Here is a 20508-nt window from a genome sequence, read left to right on the forward strand (position 1 = left end):
CTGTTTCTTGTAACGCCACGGCAAGCGGAGGCTCTCCTTGATTTAGAATGTGCTGTTGCAGCAACGCCTTTTTCTTTTTGAAACCCCTGCAGTTCCACTGCCAAATTATAGTTCCTGTCCTGGCCATGATGAGGAAGAGAACGGGGCTTCCGGGCTCGAGGGAGGCTCGGGATCAGGATGAGCTCGTTCTTCGCCTCCTAGCACGGTCAGAAGTGCGTTAATATGATTTGATATAGCCTGTATTTTCTTATCTATGATAACGCTTAATTTGGTTAGCATGCTTTCCTCGTGTTCCTTGAGGCGCGCCTCTAGTTCATCTTCGTTAATCTTTCTGTTCATCTTTTTTCTTCTCTCGGGTGGAGGCGTCTCGTGCCCCTCTGCCTTCCTTTTTGCGGTGCCTACCGTATCTACCACCATGCTACCCTCGTCCTGCGTCTCGGGGACGGCTACTCTCTGGACTGGGGTAAGCGGCCTTGTTGGCGCCGCCTGCGTAGCTCGCACTGTTGGGTTCGTTAGCTGCCCAACTTGCTCTTTGAGTTGGTTTACTGTTTCGGTTAGGGTTTTGATTATTTCTCTTAATTGGCGATTTTCCTCATCTCTCTTTTCTATTTCTTTCTTAAATAAATTGGCCTGTGCCTCTCAATCTGGTGTCCTACCTTGGGAGACCACGCTTGCGAAGCTGACAGGCATACCAGAGTGGGTCCTCTTGTCCCCTGGTTTCTGGAGGCCTGGCCAGTGTGTCTGGTCGTCCCTGGGCGGCGGTCTGGAGGCACTTCTGTCCCTAGACTCGGATCGTTGCTTTTTCGCCGCAGGCGGTAGCGTGACCCTCGTTGTCGGCCTGCTTCTGCCCGCGGTCGCTCCTCCCTTTTCTTGTTCGGCCTTGGCCTCGGCCCGGGCCGCGTCGCGTTGTTTAACCCAGTGGGGCTTCCTGTAGAGTTCCCTGCATGTCGGATCCCCTAACTGATGCTTCTTCCCGCAGAGGAGGCACTTCGGCTCGCAGGCGTGATCCTCCGGCTGATTTCTTAGCCCGCAGCCTCTGCAGCGGGTGGTTGTTGGATCTGGACAGACGTCTTGCCTATGTCCAATCTTGCCGCATGCGTAGCACACGTCGTACTTTTTCTTATATAGGTGACATGGAATCCATTGACTGAAAAATTTTACGGCCCTCGGTACTTCCAGATCTTTGAAGTTAATGATGACCGACTCGGATGTTCTTCCTAGTCTTCTTACTGCCGTATACGTTGGGTTCCGTGGGTTGTCCAACGCCCTGTGTATTTGTTCTTCCGTCAGCTCTAGGTTAATTCCGTAGATGACGCCTTTGCCCCCCTCGGGCATCGCCGGATGGGCAGTCATTTCGATATTTTCTTTTCCGGCTCGGATGTTCTTGATTTCGGCGAAAGCCCCTGCCCTTTCCTTGTTCGGGGTTGATATTAAGATTGTTTGGTTGTTCTTGTTGAAGACAATGTCCTCTTCTGCCATGGGGAGTAGCCCGGCCGCCTCCAGGATGGCGTTTCCGGCGAGAACCCCCAGCTTCTTCTTTAGGCTGTCGATTCCTCCTGCTCGTCGTAGGACAATCTTCTCTGTGCCCGATGGCAGGCGAACTTGAAGCTTGTCTACCGTCCTCTCTGCCATAGCCTTGTTTTTCTTCAGGTTTAGGGGTTTTCGTTCCCTTCTTCTTGCTAATACTTCTTCCACCTTCTCCTCCGGGACGTATCTGCCGCCTATAGAGCGGCATCATCCCTCTTGGGTTTCTTCTTTATCGGCGAAAGCGCCGACATCCATTTTTTTCTCCTTCCTCCTCACCTGCGTGGAGAGGTCTTCTTTCTGCATGATTTCCATCCGAGGACGTTGGCTGGATGCCCCTTCCGGCAGTTTCCGCAGCTGTTGCGACTCCGTTTCTTCGCTCTTCTGCCGGCGTCCCCGCCGACGCTGCAACCGCTACCCGTGGCTGCGTCATGCTTGGGCCGGAGCAGCAGCTGTGCGAGCTGCTATGCCGTTGCGTTCCCTCAGCGTTTTTCTCTTCTGCCGGCGTCTCCGCCGACGCTGCAGCCGCTGCCCGTGGTTGCATCGTGCTTGGGCCGGCGCAGCAGCTATGCGAGTTGCTGCGCCGTTGCGTTCCCTAGGCGTTAGGCTTAGCTGGCGGCATCGCCGCCTCGAAAATTCAAACTCTTGCAGAGAGTAGAGAAGTGCTCCTACAGTGGTGACGGCGGTAGTTCCGTGATCGCCTGGTGTTCGCGGTTCTTCTCGTTCTTGAATTTTCACTTTAGGGCTTAAACTTCCCAAGATATGGACATTTACGTCGGAGCTCCGTGTGAAGGCGACTTCTCTACATCGCGCCCCGTTTGCGGCAGGAGGAAACTTCAAGGGCGTCCTCGCTGACGGGAGTTTCAACTCCTACATATCCTTCCTCCGTGCCGGAAGTTCTTTCGACCTGACCAACCCAAACGCGGTCGCCGTCACCGGTAGGGCTCATGCACGCTTCGACAGCAAGCTGTAAGTTCTACGCCCTTTTCACATTGGGATTTCAACGCCGCCTTCACTTAAACGTGCTCGGTAGAGTTGGGCCTAGCGTTAGGTCTAACGCTAGGCCTAATCTTGGCCTTGGCCGCTCGACGTGACACCGTCGTAATAAGGCCACCACCGCAAGTCGACGCTAGAACGCATGGAAATTGACGTTCTCAAAAGAAAGGCCGCGCAAAGAGATGACCCCAGCGTCTCTAGTGTTGACCAGCCGCAAGCCAAGCAAGCGAAACTCACCCCAGGCGCGGACGCAGCCGAGACGCAGGCAGGCAGCCAGCGCCGGAGCAGCGTTGGCCAGAGACACCACGGAGGCACCCGAGACGCAAGTAGCAAATGACAGCGAGACCCCAGACGCAGCCGAGACGCAGGCAGTCAATGCCACCCAATGACAAACTGTACCGGGCAAGCGGCAGGCTATTAAGGAGCGGAAGGCAGAAAACTTCAAGTACCTTAAAGAATTACCATACCATGTAGTAGTCACTAGGCCTACGGAGAGACGCAACATTTCGTCATTTCCCCGTGCCACACTAGCAACTGCACTGAACAAACTTGTGGTTGAGGCACATTTAGCTAGGCTAGCGGTCTACAAACCTGACAAGCAACACGATCACGGCTATTGTGAAAGAACAGCAGCATGCTGTGAACATTTTGAGGCAAGTCAAGACGCTATCCGATCCGAAGGGGGTACTGTCAATGTCACTAGCTGCATGGCACCTCCAAAGAACACCGTGCGATTTGTTATACACCAGGTTGAGCCTGGTAGCACCAACTGGTATCTCATGGAAAACGTTTTCTCCCCGCATGTCACAGTCTTTGCAGGGAGGATGTTAGGCAAAACCAGCACAGCCCTCGTCACGTTAGAGGCACCTAGCATTCCGCAAAGGGTCTATTATTATAACTGCCTGCTCAAGACCCACCGATTCAAGAACAGGCCAGTATTATGCCTTTCTTGTCACAAAAGTGGCCACATGCAAACATTTTGTCCAAACCAACCGGTGTATTCCCAGTGTGGAGTCGACCATGACCAAGACACCCATTTAGTACGGAGTGCTTTTTTGTGTCAGATGCCAAGAAGAAGGCCATATGGCAACAAGCCCCACGTCTCCGTACAGAGCATCCCAGGTGCCTTCGCCCCCATCAGTACGGTCAAGAAGCCCAACGCGACAATATGAGGCCACTAGATGTAATAACGAAATGTCAGTCACCCCAGCAATGCACAGACAGGAATCGAAGTCACCAGCACCACAACAGGAAGCAAGCAGTCAATCCAAGCACCATTGACACAATACACCGAGTAGGCATTGCAGTCGGTCAAGTCAACCGAAGCAACCTCTCCAATCATTATCCAAGCTTGACCAAGCTATAGCCAAAGCGCAAGCCGATCTGGAGAAGACACGGTCCTTGATGATTACGACACGACGTGCTTTCAACGATTTACTAGAAGAAAAAAAAAAAGTCGAAAGCGCAGAGAAGTTTCAGAAGGCATCAGCTAGATTCTGGGCCGACAACCCCCTGACCAGCCCTTCTACTCCTCCAATGCCGGATAAGACCTCTGCTCCTCCAAACCAATCCCCACAAAAGGTACGCCCGCCGCCCACATCGCAGTCGGCATACGAAAAGCCCGATATGCTTGCGAACGAAAGGATTATGGCAGCATTGGCCGATATCGGGAAAATACTTAACGCCCAAGAGGAGAAGCAAGCCGAACAGACCAACGTAACTACCCAACTGACCACAACCATGACAAAACTGTGTGCACTAGACACTATTAGCAACCAGCTTAGCCAAGTTCATGTAGAACAGCCTTGAGCAAGATTACATTTTACAGCAACTGGACGCCCTAGAAAACAAGAGCCACCCCCAACCAAGCACATCTCCGCCGGAAAGCAAAGGTGGCCCCCTACTAACAGCATAAATATGGCGCCTGTTTCCCCCGAAGATACAACGGACATCCTACAGTGGAATTGTCGAGGTCTTCAAGCCTGTGCATCAGAATTGAATGTTCTATTCGAGCGTATAGGTTATCCCAGCATTCTTCTGTTGCAGGAGACCAAGGGAACATCTCCGGGTCTTCATCCCTACAAAGTTGTTTTCTTCCAGCATCACGCATGGTCATTATGGACAGGAGAAAATACAAGCACAAGCCGACATTTTTGTACTAAAGACACACCGCATGCGCAGCTGGACAGCGCCACCTTCTGTACACCACATAAAGAAATTGTGGCAGCGAGAATACGTTACAGCAACAAGCATATAGTCATCGCTAGCGCATACTACAGACCATCGGCAAAATCACAGGATACAAATTATGATTGGTTATGGCAGCTGAAACACGCCTACCCAAGGGATGCCTTTCTGGTAGGTGGGGACTGTAGTGTCTATTAACAGCATTTAGCCAAATGTGATTACTCGGTTGGCAACCTGGAATAAAGCATGGGAGCTTGAGCAATGAGTGCGTGTCACCGTGTTAATCCAATCTAAATCAATCAGACCGCATCGCGGTCTACGCGAACACTAAAATGGTGTCAGAAGTGTTACTTGGTCTCATGTGAGTGCCAAACCAAGTCATTCTGTCGTATCATCCCTCAGCAGCAAGCGGCAACCGGCAATCGCAGCCATGGCACACGCGCTCCCTCCCTTCCCAAGTTTCGACCTTCGCGCCACAGACGCCAACAATACTGGTTACGAATGGACCAAGCGGATAGAACGGTTCGAGAATTTTCCTTTAGCGTGTGATATCACGGCAGATGCACGCAAGAAAGCGCTCCTCCTGCACTACGTCGGCGAGGAAGTCTACGACATATTTCGCTCCCTTCCCAACAGCCCTACACAAAACCACGCAGAGCCCATCGACGCCAGAATACGATGCCGCACGAGCGGAACTGAGCGCATACTTCGCCCTGCGACTGAACTCCAACTTCGTGTTATAGCGGGACAATCTTAGGGCTAAGCAACCCTGTGTTACCATGTGTCACGTGACGGCGGTTTCCCGCCAGTCTTTACCTTGCCTCCGGCAATGAAGGATGTAACATAATTGGCGACGAGGATCGAAATTTAGGCCTGATTAGGCGCGGGGCTAGCCGAAGCGGTTGGCGGTAGGGAAAATGGCAGCTGCACTGGGCACGATTGGGGAATTCGTTCCGACGGAGGCGCCGTCTTTGCCCTTGTATTTGGAGCGCCTCGAATTTTTCTTTCAAGCAAACGACATCGACGGTAACGAGAAGAAGCGAGCAACGCTCTGCAGCGTTTGCGGCCCAGCAACGTATGCCATCGTTCGCTCCCTTTGTTCTCCGGATCCGCCGTCGGCGGTGGCCTACGATGAGATCGTCAGGCGTCTCTCAAACCACTTCTCGCCGCGACCGTCGGTGACAGCACAGCGTTTCAAGTTTGGCACGCGTCAGCAGCAGCCCGGTGAGTCAATTGCCGACTACATCGCAGAACTGCGACGTCTCTCGGAACATTGTGATTTCGGTGCGTCGCTCGACGACGTGTTGCGCGACCGACTGGTGTGCGGGGTGCGAAGCGAGACTCTTCAGCGTCGGTTGCTGGCGGAGCCGGAGCTTACGTTTGCGACAGCTCGGGAGAAAGCCATTGCCATGGAATCTGCACAGCGACACACTGAGCAAATTCGCGGCGGTGCCACATCGTCTGAAGTTTGCAGCGTGAGCGGGAAGCGTTTCGACCCATGTGTTACGAAGGTCTCTGCGCCAGTGACAGCCAAGGAGGGTACCCAGAAGCAGGCTGGTTCGCCTGGGAGCACAAGTGGATGTTTCCGCTGCAAGGGTGCGCATTCGCCGAGCAGTTGCCCATTCATTAATGTGCAGTGCCACTTCTGCAAGCAACGAGGGCACATAGTAAGAGCATGCAGGAGGAAGGCTACAACTCGCGCTTCGGCTGAACCGAACTCTCCGAACGGAAAACGGGCCAATGGAGGCCGTCACAAGAATGCTGCGTCGGACGTATACGACGTGTTCGTACTGTCTGGTGAGGAGCCAGCCGTGAAAGTGGAAGTGCGCGTCAACGGAAGTCCCCTAGAGATGGAGGTGGACTCGGGTGCAGTGTGTTCAGTCATCAACGACCGGACTATGCGGAAGCTGCGAATATCGGAAAGGGCGTTGCGCCCAAGTGGCCTTCACCTCCGAGCTTACAATAGCAAGGAACTACGAGTGTTGGTTGAACTGACCGTGACTGTGGAATTTAAGGGGCAGGAACATCGCCTGCGATTGGTGGTGGTTAAGGGTGCTAGTATCGGACTTATCGGTCGGGACTGGTTCAAGCCCTTGGGAATAAGTCTGAGTGGCGTTCACAGTGTGTGCGAGCCGAGTAGAACTGGCAGTAAAGGAACAACGGCCTTGCTCAAGAAGTATTCTTCAGTCTTTGAGCCTGGACTTGGGACAAGTAAGGGGCCTCCTGTACGCATAGAGGTGAACCCGGCAGCTCCGCCACGATTTCTGAAGCCACGGCAAGTACCGTTTGCATTGAGACCGAAGGTCGACGAAGCACTGGACAGGTTGGTGAGCCAAGGCATTTTCCAGCCTGTACGGCACTCGAAGTGGGCAACACCTGTCGTTCCAGTTGTCAAAAAAGATGGATCGATAAGGATCTGCGGGGACTACAAGAGCGCAGTCAATCGTGTGGTGCAGTGGGAAACGAATCCTCTGCCAACACCAGAGCAGCTGTTTGCCAGGCTGGCTGGTTGCTCGAAGTTTTCAAGGCTAGACCTTGGACAAGCGTATCAACAGAAGAGTGTTGATGAAGAAACAGCTGACTTGTTGACGGTTACAACACATCGGGGACTGTTCCGCGTAACCCGTCTTCAATTTGGCGTGACAGTGGCAGTGGCTATTTTTCAGAGGTACATGGAAGAGCTGTTGCATGGAATTGATGGTGTGCTGGTGTTCTTGGATGACATCTTGATCGGTGGAAGGGATGAGGCACAGCACCATGCTCGTTTGCAAGAGGTGCTCAAAAGAATCCACGAAGACGGTCTGCGACTGAAATTTGACAAATGTCAATTTTGTGTTGAGGAAGTGCGTTACTTGGGGTTCAGCGTGAACTCTGCAGGTGTGCAGCCGACAGTAGAGAAGGTGCGTGCTATTCACGAGGCCCCGGATCCAACATGCAAAAAGGAGCTTCAAGGCTTTTTGGGAGCTCTGAACTTTTACAACAAGTTTCTTAAGGGAGTAGCACATGCCTTGGAGCCACTGTACCGTCTGTTGGACAAGGGTCGCGAGTGGCGTTGGACGGGAGCCGAGGCAGACGCATTTCGCCAGGCGAAAGATCTGCTGCAATCATCGCATGTACTTGTGCACTATGATGTCAACAGGCCCCTAGTGCTGGCCTGTGACGCTTCCCCGTATGGACTGGGTGCTGTGTTGAGTCATGTGGGGGAAGATGGCAGCGAGAGACCGGTTGCATATGCATCAAGGACTATGAGCGCGGCAGAACGGAATTATGCCCAAACAGACCGAGAAGCGCTCGGCATTGGCTTTGGCATTAAGAAGTACCATCAGTTTCTGTGTGGGAGGCATTTTAAAATTGTGACGGACCACAAACCTCTCTTAGGACTGTTGCACCATGCCAAGCCCATTCCCCAGGTGCTATCACCACGGATGCTACGTTGGACTCTCATGTTATCAGCATATGACTATGAAATTGAGTATCGACCAGCAGAGAAGCTTTCCAATGCTGACGCATTCAGTCGTTTACCACTGAGAGCCAGTAAGGCGGAGGAATAGGGGCAGCGTCTTTGGGAAGTAGGAATGCTAGAAATGGCGCCAGAAGTAACATGGAACTCTAGGAAGGTGGCAAGTTTTACGTCAAGGGACAAGCTGTTGGCTAGAGTCTGCAATTGGGTGCAGCATGGGTGGCCAGAGGGCAAGCTACCGGAAGAGTTTGCAGCACTTGTGAGCCGCAAGCATGAACTGTCGGTGTACCAAGGTTGTTTGCTGTGGGGCAGTCGTGTGGTCATTCCGGAGCCAGCTCGACCATATGTCATGGACATTCTTCACACAGCTCATCCAGGAATTGTCAAGATGAAGGGGCTCGCCAGAGGAGCCGTGTGGCGGCCAGGAATTGACAGAGATGTTGAGCAGAAAGTGAGGAACTATGCACGTTGTCAAGAATTCAGGTCTGCGCCAGCAGCTGCAAAAATTCACCCTTGGGAATTCACCAAGCGTCCTTGGACAAGACTACATATCGATTTTGCTGGGCCGTTCCAAGGCAACGTCTTCCTCATTGTGGTGGACTCTCACTCAAAGTGGTTGGAAGTGTGCCAAATGACTTCCATGTCGGCAGCTGCAGTTTGTGCGAAGCTTCGTTTTCTTTTTGCTACCCATGGCATTCCAGGAACTGTTGTTTCGGATAATGGAACTGCATTTTGTTCGGAGGAGTTCAGAGACTTCATGTGCCGAAATCAAATCCGACATGTGACCGTTGCCCCATATCACCCTTCTTCAAATGGTCAAGCAGAGCGAATGGTGCGCGAAACCAAGGAAGTACTCAAGCGCATGGTTGGAGGCAATATCGACACACGTCTGGCTAGGTTTTTAATGACCCAGCATATCCTGCCTCATGCTACAACAGGCAAAAGCCCAGCCGAATTGCTAATGGGAAGGAAACTCAACTGTGTTAGAGCGTCTGCATCCTGACCTGCAGTCCAGTGTGCAGCAAAAACAAGAACAGGTAATGCAGCGCCGTAACCAGGCAGTGCGACTGTTTGAATTGGGGGATCGAGTGTTTGTGCGCCACTATCTCTATGGGCCCAAGTGGTTGCCAGGCATTGTGGATTCTGTCACTGGACCAGTGTCGTACTTGGTCGTCACCAAGGATGGACGTCGGTGGAGACGCCATGTTGACCAACTCGGAAGTCGTTCTGCCAACTACGCATTGGATAGTTCCACTTCTGGAATGTGTGAAGAGGAGGAACCGTTGGTTGCTTCCCCGGCAGTGTTCCGAAATTGGCATTCCTTCAAGCCCAGAGGACCCTGGAAGACGGGACCAAAGAGAAATACGAGAGGAGGCTGCAACACCCAGTACCGAACCTGGTTCCTGGGCTGAGGACAGTAAAGTGAGCGCATCCCTTCAAGTCCAGCGACCACAGCGCCAACGCAGCCGTCCTGCGTATCTGAAGGACTTCGTGACGTAGGGGGGAGGAGTGTTATAGCGGGACAATCTTAGGGCTAAGCAACCCTGTGTTACCATGTGTCACGTGACGGCGGTTTCCCGCCAGTCTTTACCTTGCCTCCGGCAATAAAGGATGTAACACTTTGCGATCTACAAATTTCGCCAAGCCCAGCAAAACGTTGGTGAGCCACTGGACGCCTTCTACGCACGCCTCCGGCGGCTCTCGTCACTGTAACTTCGAGAACGTCGACGCTGAAGTCCAGAACCAAATAATCCTCGCTACAACGTCGTCTCGCCTTCGCAAATATGCAATGCTTCATTCCCTCACTTTACCAGACTTACTTAAACAGGGCAGAATGCTCGAGGATGTCGAACAGTATGTATCCGAAATCGAAAGGAACGTCGATAGCAATGCGGCGATGCTCGCAGTGCACAAGGAAGGACAGCACCATGGCCAACACCAAAAAACAGCCGACAGATACCACGACAAACTTATGCACCCCAACGACCTCGTGTCTCATCAGCAGATTGTCGCAGCTGCGGTGGCAAGTGGCCTCACCAAGGCGGACGATCAAGTTGTGCTGCATGGGGCAAGACATGCAAGGTATGTAACAAGGTTGGTCACTGTAGTGTCTGCTCCCGGCGCGGGAGTTATCTATTCCAGATAAGAAGACTGGACTCGAGTAAAACTTAAAGGAACGTTTATTCCACACCGTGTCGAGCGCCGCGCTTCCCGTGGCCCTCTCCCACTCAGCCCAGTTGTCGCACCAGGATTCTTCTGTAATGCGCATAATGCGCTGCTTGTGGTTTGGCTTTTCTTGACGATGCTACATCCCCCCAAACTTTATTCAGCCTGCACTTGGCCGGCGATGAAATCTGAAAAAACCTTCGGCTGGGTATTGCGGGCTTGACGGTCCGGGTTTCGCCATGCATTCGGTTGGGATGCTTTGTTGTTTCCAAGTGAAGAGGATCTAAACACTGTGTTGTCACTCTGGGTTACGCCTGTTGGAGTGATGTAGTCGTCCCAGTCTTCGAGTGCTGGACTATGCTGCTGACTTACTTGGATACGTTTGAAGAACGACGCATTTCTTAAAGCCCTCCTGCCGTCTCGCTCGGCAGTTACAGCTGTCCCTTGAATTCTCGTCACCCTGTAGGGGACAGGCTCGTAGGCCGTCTCATGGGAAAGAGGCGAGTGTCGCTTAAGGAGTACCGCGTCTCCCATTTGAATTGTGTGTGGCACAGCGTGTTTTCTGTCATCAGCGTAGTCCTTCATTTGTTGCTTCTTCTTTAGATCTGTTTCTGCCAACTCCGCATGCATGCGCTTCTCTGGAACTTCAGGAAGCTTCGTTTTGATCTTTCGTCCAAACAGCAGTTCAGCAGGCGTGAAACCTGTTGTTGAGTGAGGTGTCGCCCTGTAGTTTAGAAGGAATTCGTTTAGCTCCGCTTGCCAATCTCTGCTCAGCACCAGCACTCTTCACCAGCTTTTTAACGTTTCTCATGAATCTTTCGACCTCTCCATTGGCTTGAGGCCACAGAGGAGTGACGCGATGATGGTGAGTTCCACAAGATTTCATGAACTCTGCAAACTCCTTCCCGAAAAAGGGAGGTCCATTGTCTGTCTTTAGTGTATGTGGCATTCCGTGTACTGTGAACATTTCGCTTAGTTTCTCCGTCACAGATTTTGAACTTAGCGAGGAGAGTGCTGCTGTCAGAGGAAAACGCGAGTACTCGTCGACAACCACTAGAACGTACTTGTTGCCAGGTAGGGGGCCAGCAAAGTCTGCTGCCACAGACTGCCATGGTCCATTTGGAAGTGGTGTCATGATTAGCGGTGATGTCTTGTTTTCAACCACGGTTCTCTGGCATGCTTCACAGTCTTTTATAGCCACCTCTACTTTCTTATCAATCCCCGGAAACCACACTTTTTCTCTAATCAATTGTTTGGTCTTCACCACTCCTTGGTGACCTCTGTGTGCTAGACGAGTGACTTGAGCCTGTGCTTGTTCAGGAATTATCAGCCTCGTCCCTCTTAGCACAATGTCGTTTTCGGCAACTGTGAGCTCGTCCTTGATTTGAGCAAATGGTTTCAGCCTGTGGCTTTTCCACATGTCGTCACAAGTATTTGGGTTGTTCGTTCGCAGAGCCTTGATCAAAAGCTGCATCTGAGCATCTTTTGCGTATGTTTTCTCGATTTCTTGCGAAGTCAGTGCCTGTGGAACAGCTGATTCCACGATGAAGGAGACATACTCTTCTATCGCACTTGCTTCTTCACTAGGGACGACACTGTCGGTAGGTGGTGCATGCCTTGACAGGTAGTCTGCAGGGTTGTTCTTCCCTGCAATGTGTTCAATCTCGAAGGTGTAATGCTGTAACCTCAGGCTCAGTCGTTCAAGCCTTGCTGAGAGCTTTGTGCTGGGCTTTCGAATGACAGACACCAAAGGCAGGTGGTCTGTCTTCACCGTGAACTTTCCCCCTGCGAGGTAGATGTGAAAGTGTTCAATAGCTGCCACTATGGCCAACATTTCACGGTCGATATGGGGATATCTTCTCTCCGTTGGTGTCAATGCTCTGCTGAAGTACGCCAGAATGCTGCGGCTTTTGTCGCTTGGATCTTCTTGAGCCAGCACTCCCGCTATACCTTCTGGTCCAGCATCAGTGATGACGTGGGTCTCTTTTGTGTCGTCAAAGTATGCTAGGGTGCGCATTCGAGATATTTCTTTCTTCACGTCATCTAGGGCCTTCTGGTGCTCTTCGTTCCAGCAGAATTCTGTGCCGGCATGTGTGAGCTTCCTCAATGGATCTATCATTTGGGCTAAACGACGAATGAATCTAGAGTAATAGTTTACCATGCCAAGGAGGCTTCTAACCTCGGTTGGGGTCCTTGGTGCTGTCATTCTGGCTACTGCTTTAACCTTTTCTGGGTCCACACTGACTCCTTCATATGAGAACACGTGTCCAAAGAATTTCAGCTTGTTAGTGCCTAGAACGCACTTGTTTTCATTCAGAGTCAGCCCGGCATCTTCCAGGTGCTTCAACACCAGACGCAGTCTTCGGTCGTGCTCTGTTATGGTGCGTCCAGAGATGGGGATGTCGTCACTGACATGGATGATTCCGTCCTCATCCGGGAGTACTTGCCTTATGGCGTCTTGAAAAATCTCTGCGGCGGCATTGACACCAAACAACAGCCTTTTGTATCTCCTCAGACCACAGTGTGTAGAGAACGTTGTTAACACCCTGGATTCTTCAGCAAGCTCGAGCTGATGGTAGCCCTCTTTCAGGTCCAACTTTGAAAAGTAGGCGGCTCCGTTCAGAATGCTGATAACATCTTCCACTGTGGGCATGACGTGTCTTTCTCTAGCAATGGCCACGTTGGCTTCTCGCACGTCGACACACATTCTGACTGCGTTGGGATCATGGCGTTTGGGAACAATGATGATCGGTGACACCCAAGGTGTTGGTTCGGTTACTTTCTCTATGATGTCTAGCTCCTCCAGGCGCGTGAGCTCGGTCTCCAGCGCTTTTCTCATCTGGAAAGGAATGCGACGGTGTTGTCGCACGACTGGTTGGACGTATTGTTAGATGTTCAGCTTGACTTGAAAGTTCTTGAGCCGACCGACCTTGCCAAACAGCTTTGGAAACTATTTCTTTGCGTCAACACTACTGTGCTCTGTGACCAGCTGAAGTATTGTGATGAGCTTGAGATCAGAGGCTGTCTTGTAGCTCAGAAGCGATCGATGTGTCCCTTTTACGACGTAAACTGTCGCTTCGACGACTTGGTCTAGAGCATAGAACGTTGCAGAGAACTTTCCCATGACTGCGATTTCTTGGGTGACTCCATATGGTACCAGCTTTGTGGTTGTGTGCTCTAGCTGCATCGTCTGTAGGTGCTTTTGCCACGTTGTCTCTCCGATGACGTTGACACCTGCTCCAGAATCCACACAAAACTCAAGTGGTGTGTCGTTGATTTTGACTGTTACCACTGGTAATTCTTGCCTGTGACTCTGCACGTGAAAGACGCAATCCTCCACGCTTGTGTCCTGTTGTGTGCTTGCGAGGGTGCCCGTGACGTCAATGGAGTGTACAGTGGGTCTTTGTCTGCAGAACTTGGCGAAGTGGTTTTTCTTTTGACACTTGTGGCATGTACGTAGCTCCCCATGCTGGGCAGCTCAATTTCCCTCCTTTGTGAGACCACGCTCCTCCACAACAGCTGCACTTCTCAGCTTGCTTGTTCTCTGGACGATTGCCCGGCAGCTTGTGTTCTGACTGGTTGCGCGAAGGCGCACTGCGCCGCCACTGCTTCTTCTTTGTGACTTTCTGCACAGGTTCGACGCGCTCGCGGCCTTCCATGCTGGTTGCTTGGAACTCTGCTGTCTCGAGGCTGCGGCCTATTTCCATGATTTTCTCCAGCGTGACATCGCGCTCTCGTAATGCACTGCGGCGCAGCTTAGCTGAATTGGTGCCTTCTATCATTTGCGATACGATTTCTTGTTCTTCGTTCGCAAACTCGCATGTCGCAGCCAACTTTCTGAGTCGGACTTGAAATTGGTCCACTGTTTCCTCGGAGCTTTGTTCTGCTTGACGAAAAGCATGCCTCTCGTAGACCGCATTCTTTCTTGGTGCGAAATGTGCGTTCAACTTCGCGACTGCCGCTTCATAGTCCGTGCCTCGATCCGGAAGCGTCAGAAAAATGTCGTGCACCGCATCTCCTGCGTAGTGTAGCAGCATAGCGCGTTTGCGGGCTGCATTCTGTATGTTTGCTGCTAGTAGAAAGTTGTCGAAACGGGCTTGCCATTTCGTGCACCGCTGGGCGAGCGACGTCGGGTCCGAGTACGGGTCGAATGGCGGGAAGGCGGGCAGCATGGCTTCCATCTTGCGTGGCTTTTTTTCTTGATTGGCGTCCGCTGATTTGTTTCTTGGTCTCTTCTGGTGCCGTGTGGGCTTCTTGAAGTTGAATGATCCTCGTCGCCAGTTTGTAGTGTCTGCTCCCGGCGCGGGAGTTATCTCTATTCCAGATAAGAAGGCTGGACTCGAGTAAAACTCAAAGGAACGTTTATTCCACACCGTGTCGAGCGCCGCGCTTCCCGTGGCCCTCTCCCACTCAGCCCAGTTGTCGCACCAGGATTCTTCTGTAATGCGCATAAGGGGCGCTGCTTGTGGGTTGGCTTTTCTTGACGATGCTACAGTCACTTTGCACGATTCTGTCGTTCAACGAGACAAATGGTACACGCAGTGGACTGTGACAATGGTCTAAACAGGAATCAGACAGTCTGCAGTAAGAAGAGTTCTAGCACCAAAGAATGTGCTGCCACCCGTGACACCAGTTCAAGCAGTGACGAGTATGTTTTCCTTGCCATCACCTCACCTCAGACAGGCCCATCTCCAAAAGGTATTGTCACTGTCGACAATGTGCCGGTCACTTTCATAATCGACACAGGTGCAACAGTGTCAATTGTTGGCGAAAATGACTTTAAGAGCTATCGCCTAAAGGTGAAACACCAGGAAACGTCCGTCAGAGTGTTCCCATACAAAGCAACATCTCCGCTTGAACTTCTAGGCAAAGTCTCTGTCACAATGAGATACAAAGATATCTGCATTGAAGAAGACATCTTTGTCATTCGAGAAAACTGTGCACCACTCTTAAGCTTCACAGCAGCATCCAACCTGGGGCTTGTCCAGATCACATACCAAGTTAATGAGTGTCAAGGTGACAAGTCAATCGTGGAAGCATTCCCCAAGTTGTTTAGTGGAGTTGGAAAACTCAAGAACCACCACATTCATCTTTTTGTGGACGACACTGTCCCACCGGTTGCACAACCACACAGACGTATTCCGTTTGCCTTACGTGACGCCACAGAGAAAGAACTTGAACGCCTCCTGTCAGAAAACATCATTGAGCCAGCCATAGGACCTACACCGTGGGTGTCCCCAGTGGTTATTGTGCCTAAACCGCATCAGCCTGATGAAATTCGAATCTGCATTGACATGCGTGTTGTGAACACTGCCATTCAACGTGAACGACATTTGTGCCCAACAGTGGATGACATCATTGTTGCCTTAAATGGAGCAACAATGTTCTCCAATCTTGACTTAAAGAATGGATATCATCAATTGGAACTTGACCCTTCCTCAAGGCAACTCACCACGTTCTCAACACATTTTGGCTTGTTTCGCTGCAAACGACTGTACTTTGGCATCAGCAGTGCAGCTGAAATCTGTTAGAACACCATACGCCAAGTGCTCAACGGCATCCCCAGTGTCCTGAATTTTATTTATTTTATTTATTTATTTTACAATACTGCCGCTCTCAGCCGAGAGCCTAGCAGACGGGCATGAACATTTCTTTTCCCGACATAAATACATGTGCGAGTTACACAAAGAATGAAAAAGCAACAATATTCAACAAAAATACAAAAGGTAAGGTAGATAAGCTATACAACAGAACACTAAAAAAAGGAGAATAAAATGAACAACAACCGGGGCATATCATAGTCAAAGCAAAAACGTGAAGTATTTGGAAAAAAACAAGTGTATACATATTTTTTTCTAAGCACTGTTAGTTGTTAGATGAGAAATCGTTAATAATCTCTTGTGATGAGCTCCAGTTGTGAAACGAACAGGGATAAAGAATTTGTCGCTGTTAATGACGAGTTAAGTTCATTCCATTCTCTGATTACTCGAGGAAAGAATGAGTACCTGAATGAGTCATTAGAAAAGGAATACTCGGTTAGCGTATGTTCGTGTTGATGCCGTGTTATCCTAGATTGCGAATATGAAATGTACCGGGTGATATCAATTTTATAGTGACGGTGCAGCATTTGAAACAGAAATTTTAGTCGACCTTGTTTCGCTCTCGTGGATAATGTGTTGAGGCCTGAGGAAGCTAAGAGACGTGAAGGTGAGTCAGTAGAACGATATTTGCTATGAATGAACCTTGCGGCTTTTCTTTGTACAGCTTCAAGTTTAGCTATGTTAGTTACTGTGTAAGGAAACCAAATTGTGTTAGCGTATTCTAAAATAGGTCTCACAAATGTTTTGTAGGCCAGAAGCTTAATGTTCGTTGGAGCGATCTTTAGGCGTCTTTTTAGATAAAATAGCTTTCGTAGTGCAGTAGTTGTAATATTAGTAATGTGTGTTTCCCAATTGAGGTTTGATGTCAGCGTTATCCCTAAATATTTCTGTTGCTCAACCATGGAAAGAGGCGTGCCATTAACGATATAGGTGAAATGAGAGGGTTGCTTTTTTCTTGTTATTGTCATTGCCACTGATTTATTGACGTTAATAGACATTTGCCACTGGGAACACCACTCGGTTAGCGTGTTAAGGGAATCAGAAAGATCGAGATGGTCGTTATAGCTGTTAATTTCTTTGTATATTACGCAGTCATCCGCGAAGAGTTTGATTTTGCATCCTATATTATTGGTAATATCGTTAATAAAGATCAGAAATAACAGCGGCCCGAGTACCGAGCCTTGTGGTACTCCAGATGTGACAGGAACGACATTAGATGGCATGTGGTCAAACATAACAAATTGTGAGCGGTGTGTTAGAAAAGCTGCTATCCAAGCAGAAACCTCTCCTTTCCCGATGGCATGCTCCACTTTTGCAATTAGCTTAGTGTGACTCACGCAATCAAAAGCTTTAGATAAGTCAAGTAAAATCATGTCAATTTGAGAACGATTATTAATACTAAGAGCAAGGTCATGAACTACCTCTGTTAGTTGAGTGATGGTTGATAAGCCAGATCGAAAACCATGCTGGTGAGGCGATAGGATGTTTTCACGTTCTAGAAATACTGTCATGTGTTTTAGAATGATGTGTTCTAGTATTTTGCATGAAGTGCTGGTGAGAGATATGGGTCTGAAATTGGCAACATTATTTTTGTCTCCTTTCTTGTGGATCGGTATTATTTTAGCCTTTTTCCAGTCATGTGGTAGATTAGAAGTTGCTAGTGATTTACGAAAAATGTGTCCCAGATATCTACTGCACCACTCAGCATATTTTTTTAGGAATTCGTTTGGAATTTCGTCAGGCCCGATTGATTTCTTAGGGTCAATGTTGAGGAGAAGATTGTGGATTCCGGCGTCCGTTATTATTAACCGATCAAGCACTGACGTACAGGATGGTGGAAGAGGGGGGAGTGTACCATTGTCTTCCGTGAAGACTGATTTGAAGAAATTGTTATATTTGTTTGCCGTTGCACTTTTTTCTTCTTCAGTTAGTTTGGTTGTTGTCTGCTCGGTACTGCGCAGATGTTTCCAGAATCTTTGTGGGTTATCTTTTAGGAAGTTAGCAAGAGTGACACTGTAGTAATATTGTTTCGAATCTTTTAGTTTCTGCTTGAGATGCATAACTGCAGATTTTAACTTCAAGGTTGTAGATGGTTTTGGGTTATCCTTGTTTGCCTTACGAAGCCGATTTGCGCGCCGTTTAGCATGGATAATTTCGCGTGTGATCCATGGATTCTTAAGGTGCTGTTTTTTCTTTTGCATAGGAATATAATTAGTTATACAGTGCAGGACAATGCTCTTAAAATGTAGCCACAATGCATCTACATCAGTAGATTCCCGAGATGCTTTTTCTGAAAAGGAATCGAATTCATGCGACAGGTAAGTTAGTATGCTGGCGTCATCTGCTTTATGAAAGTTAAAAAAGCTTTTTAGTGTAGACTGGGTAGTAATACAATGATCAAGCTGGAATGTACACATAGGTATACTGTGATCAGATATTCCTTCAATAATGTCTATTTGTGCTTGTAGTAAAATGGTTGCTAAGAAATATGAGGTCGAGGATATTTTTCGTTGAGCCTTGAACGCGGGTAGGACGAGTGACAAGTTGATGTAGGTTAAAATTTAGCGTTAAGTCTATTAGCACTTCGGAGGCTTCTGACGTATGATGCATTGTGGACCAGTCTATGTCAGCTAGGTTAAAGTCGCCCGCAAGAATAATCCTGGATTGATGGACATGACGCTGCATATATTTTTGTATTGCTGAAAGGCATGCACTGTCAGCGGAAGGGCTCCGATAAACGCAACCGGTTGCGATTGACGTCCCGTCGCACAAACGTTTGCAGAAAACGGCTTCAGCGTTGTTCACCTCGGGAAGAAGGACAAAGCGAAGACAGTTTTTATCAGTAATGCCACTCCTCCACCTCGTGAAGGTCGGTCTTTTCGGAGGATTGTGTAGTTTGGCGGGGCAATCTCGTGGTCAAATATAGCGGGTGATAGCCATGTTTCCGTGATGGCCACAATATCGGGCTCGTAATCGACTAGAAGGCTTTCCAAGGCTTCTGTTTTATTTAGGACACTGCGGGCGTTTACATTTAATGTTAATGATGATATTCTTGTTTTTGGGCAAACAAAACAGGAGCACGACTTGTCCTTGGAAGCCGTTCTGCTGAGACTCCAAGACGCTGGACTGACACTGAATGACAAGAAGTGTCACTTTCATCAACGTGAACTGAACTTCTTTGGACTTAATTTTTCAGCTGATGGCGTTCGTCCTGATCCTAAGAAGATAGCAGCCTTCCAACAGATTAAAACACCAGAAACACCACAAGAAGTGAAGAGCCTGCTCATCATCATCATCATCATCAGCCTAGTTACGCCCACTGCAGGGCAAAGGCCTCTCCCATACTTCTCCAACTACCCCGGTCATGTACTAATTGTGGCCATGTTGTCCCTGCAAACGTCTTAATGTCATCCGCCCACCTAACTTTCTGCCGCCCCCTGCTACGCATCCCTTCCCTTGGAATCCAGTCCGTAACCCTTAGTGACCATCGGTTATCTTCCCTCCTCATTACATGTCCGGCCCATGCCCATTTCTTTTGATTTCAACTAAGATGTCGTTTACCCGCGTTTGTTGCCTCACCCAATCTGCTCTTTTCTTATCCCTTAATGTCACACCCATCATTCTTCTTTCCATAGCTCGTTGGGTCGTCCTCAATTTCAGCAGAACCCTTTTCGTAAGTCTCCAGGTTTCTGCCCCATATGTGAGTACTGGTAACACACAGCTGTTATACACTTTCCTTTTGAGGGATAGTGGCATCCTGCTGTTCATGATTTGAGAATGCCTGCCAAACGCACCCCAGCCCATTCTTATTCTTCTGGTTATTTCAGTCTCATGATCCGGATCCGTGGTCACTACCTGCCCTAAGTAGATGTAGTCCCTTACCCCTTCCAGTGCTTCGCTACCTATCGTAAACTGCTGTTCTCTTCCGAGCCTGTTAAACATTACTTTAGTTTTCTGCAGATTAATTTTCAGACCCACCCTTCTGCTTTGCCTCTCCAGGTCAGTGAGCATGCATTGCAATTGGTCTCCTGAGTTACTAAGCAAGGCAATATCATCAGCGAATCGCAAGTTGCTAAGGTATTCTCCATCAACTTTTATCCCCAATTCTTCCCACTCGAGGCCTCTGAATACCTCCTGTAAACATGCTGTGAATAGCATTGGAGATATCGTATCTCCCTGTCTGACGCCTTTCTTTATAGGGATTTTGTTGCTTTCTTTGTGGAGGACTACGGTGGCTGTGGAGCCGCTATAGATATCTTCCAGTATCTTTACATATGGCTCATCTACACCCTGATTCCGTAATGCCTCCATGACTGCTGAGGTTTCGACTGAATCAAACGCTTTCTCGTAATCAATGAAAGCTATATATAACGGTTGGTTATATTCTGCACATTTCTCTATCACTTGATTGATAGTGTGAATATGGTCTATTGTTGAGTAGCCTTTACGGAATCCTGCCTGGTCCTTTGGTTGACAGAAATCTAAGGTGTTCCTGATTCTATTTGCGATTACCTTAGTAAATACTTTGTAGGCAACGGACAGTAAGCTGATCGGTCTATAATTTTTCAAGTCTTT

At 49.4% G+C, this 20508-nt stretch overlaps 1 protein-coding gene and 1 pseudogene across 1 annotated transcript; one reads left to right on the forward strand and one right to left on the reverse strand.

Moving 5' to 3' along the window:
* The first annotated feature begins 5137 nt into the window (after positions 1 to 5137).
* On the forward strand, positions 5138 to 10848 carry LOC142578508 (uncharacterized; annotated as a pseudogene).
* A 2865-nt stretch (positions 10849 to 13713) lies between these two features.
* On the reverse strand, positions 13714 to 14514 carry LOC142578509 (uncharacterized). The gene has a single exon (XM_075687887.1). The coding sequence runs from the start codon at positions 14512 to 14514 to the stop codon at positions 13714 to 13716; it is 801 nt and encodes a 266-aa protein (XP_075544002.1).
* Between the last annotated feature and the right edge of the window lie 5994 nt (positions 14515 to 20508).

The sequence above is a fragment of the Dermacentor variabilis genome, chromosome 4, assembly GCF_050947875.1.
Source record: "Dermacentor variabilis isolate Ectoservices chromosome 4, ASM5094787v1, whole genome shotgun sequence".
Lineage (NCBI taxonomy): Eukaryota > Metazoa > Arthropoda > Arachnida > Ixodida > Ixodidae > Dermacentor > Dermacentor variabilis.

Excerpts from the sequence above, each read along its gene's own strand:
- LOC142578509 (XM_075687887.1), bottom strand. The coding sequence starts at position 14,514 with ATGGAAGCCATGCTGCCCGCCTTCCCGCCATTCGACCCGTACTCGGAC.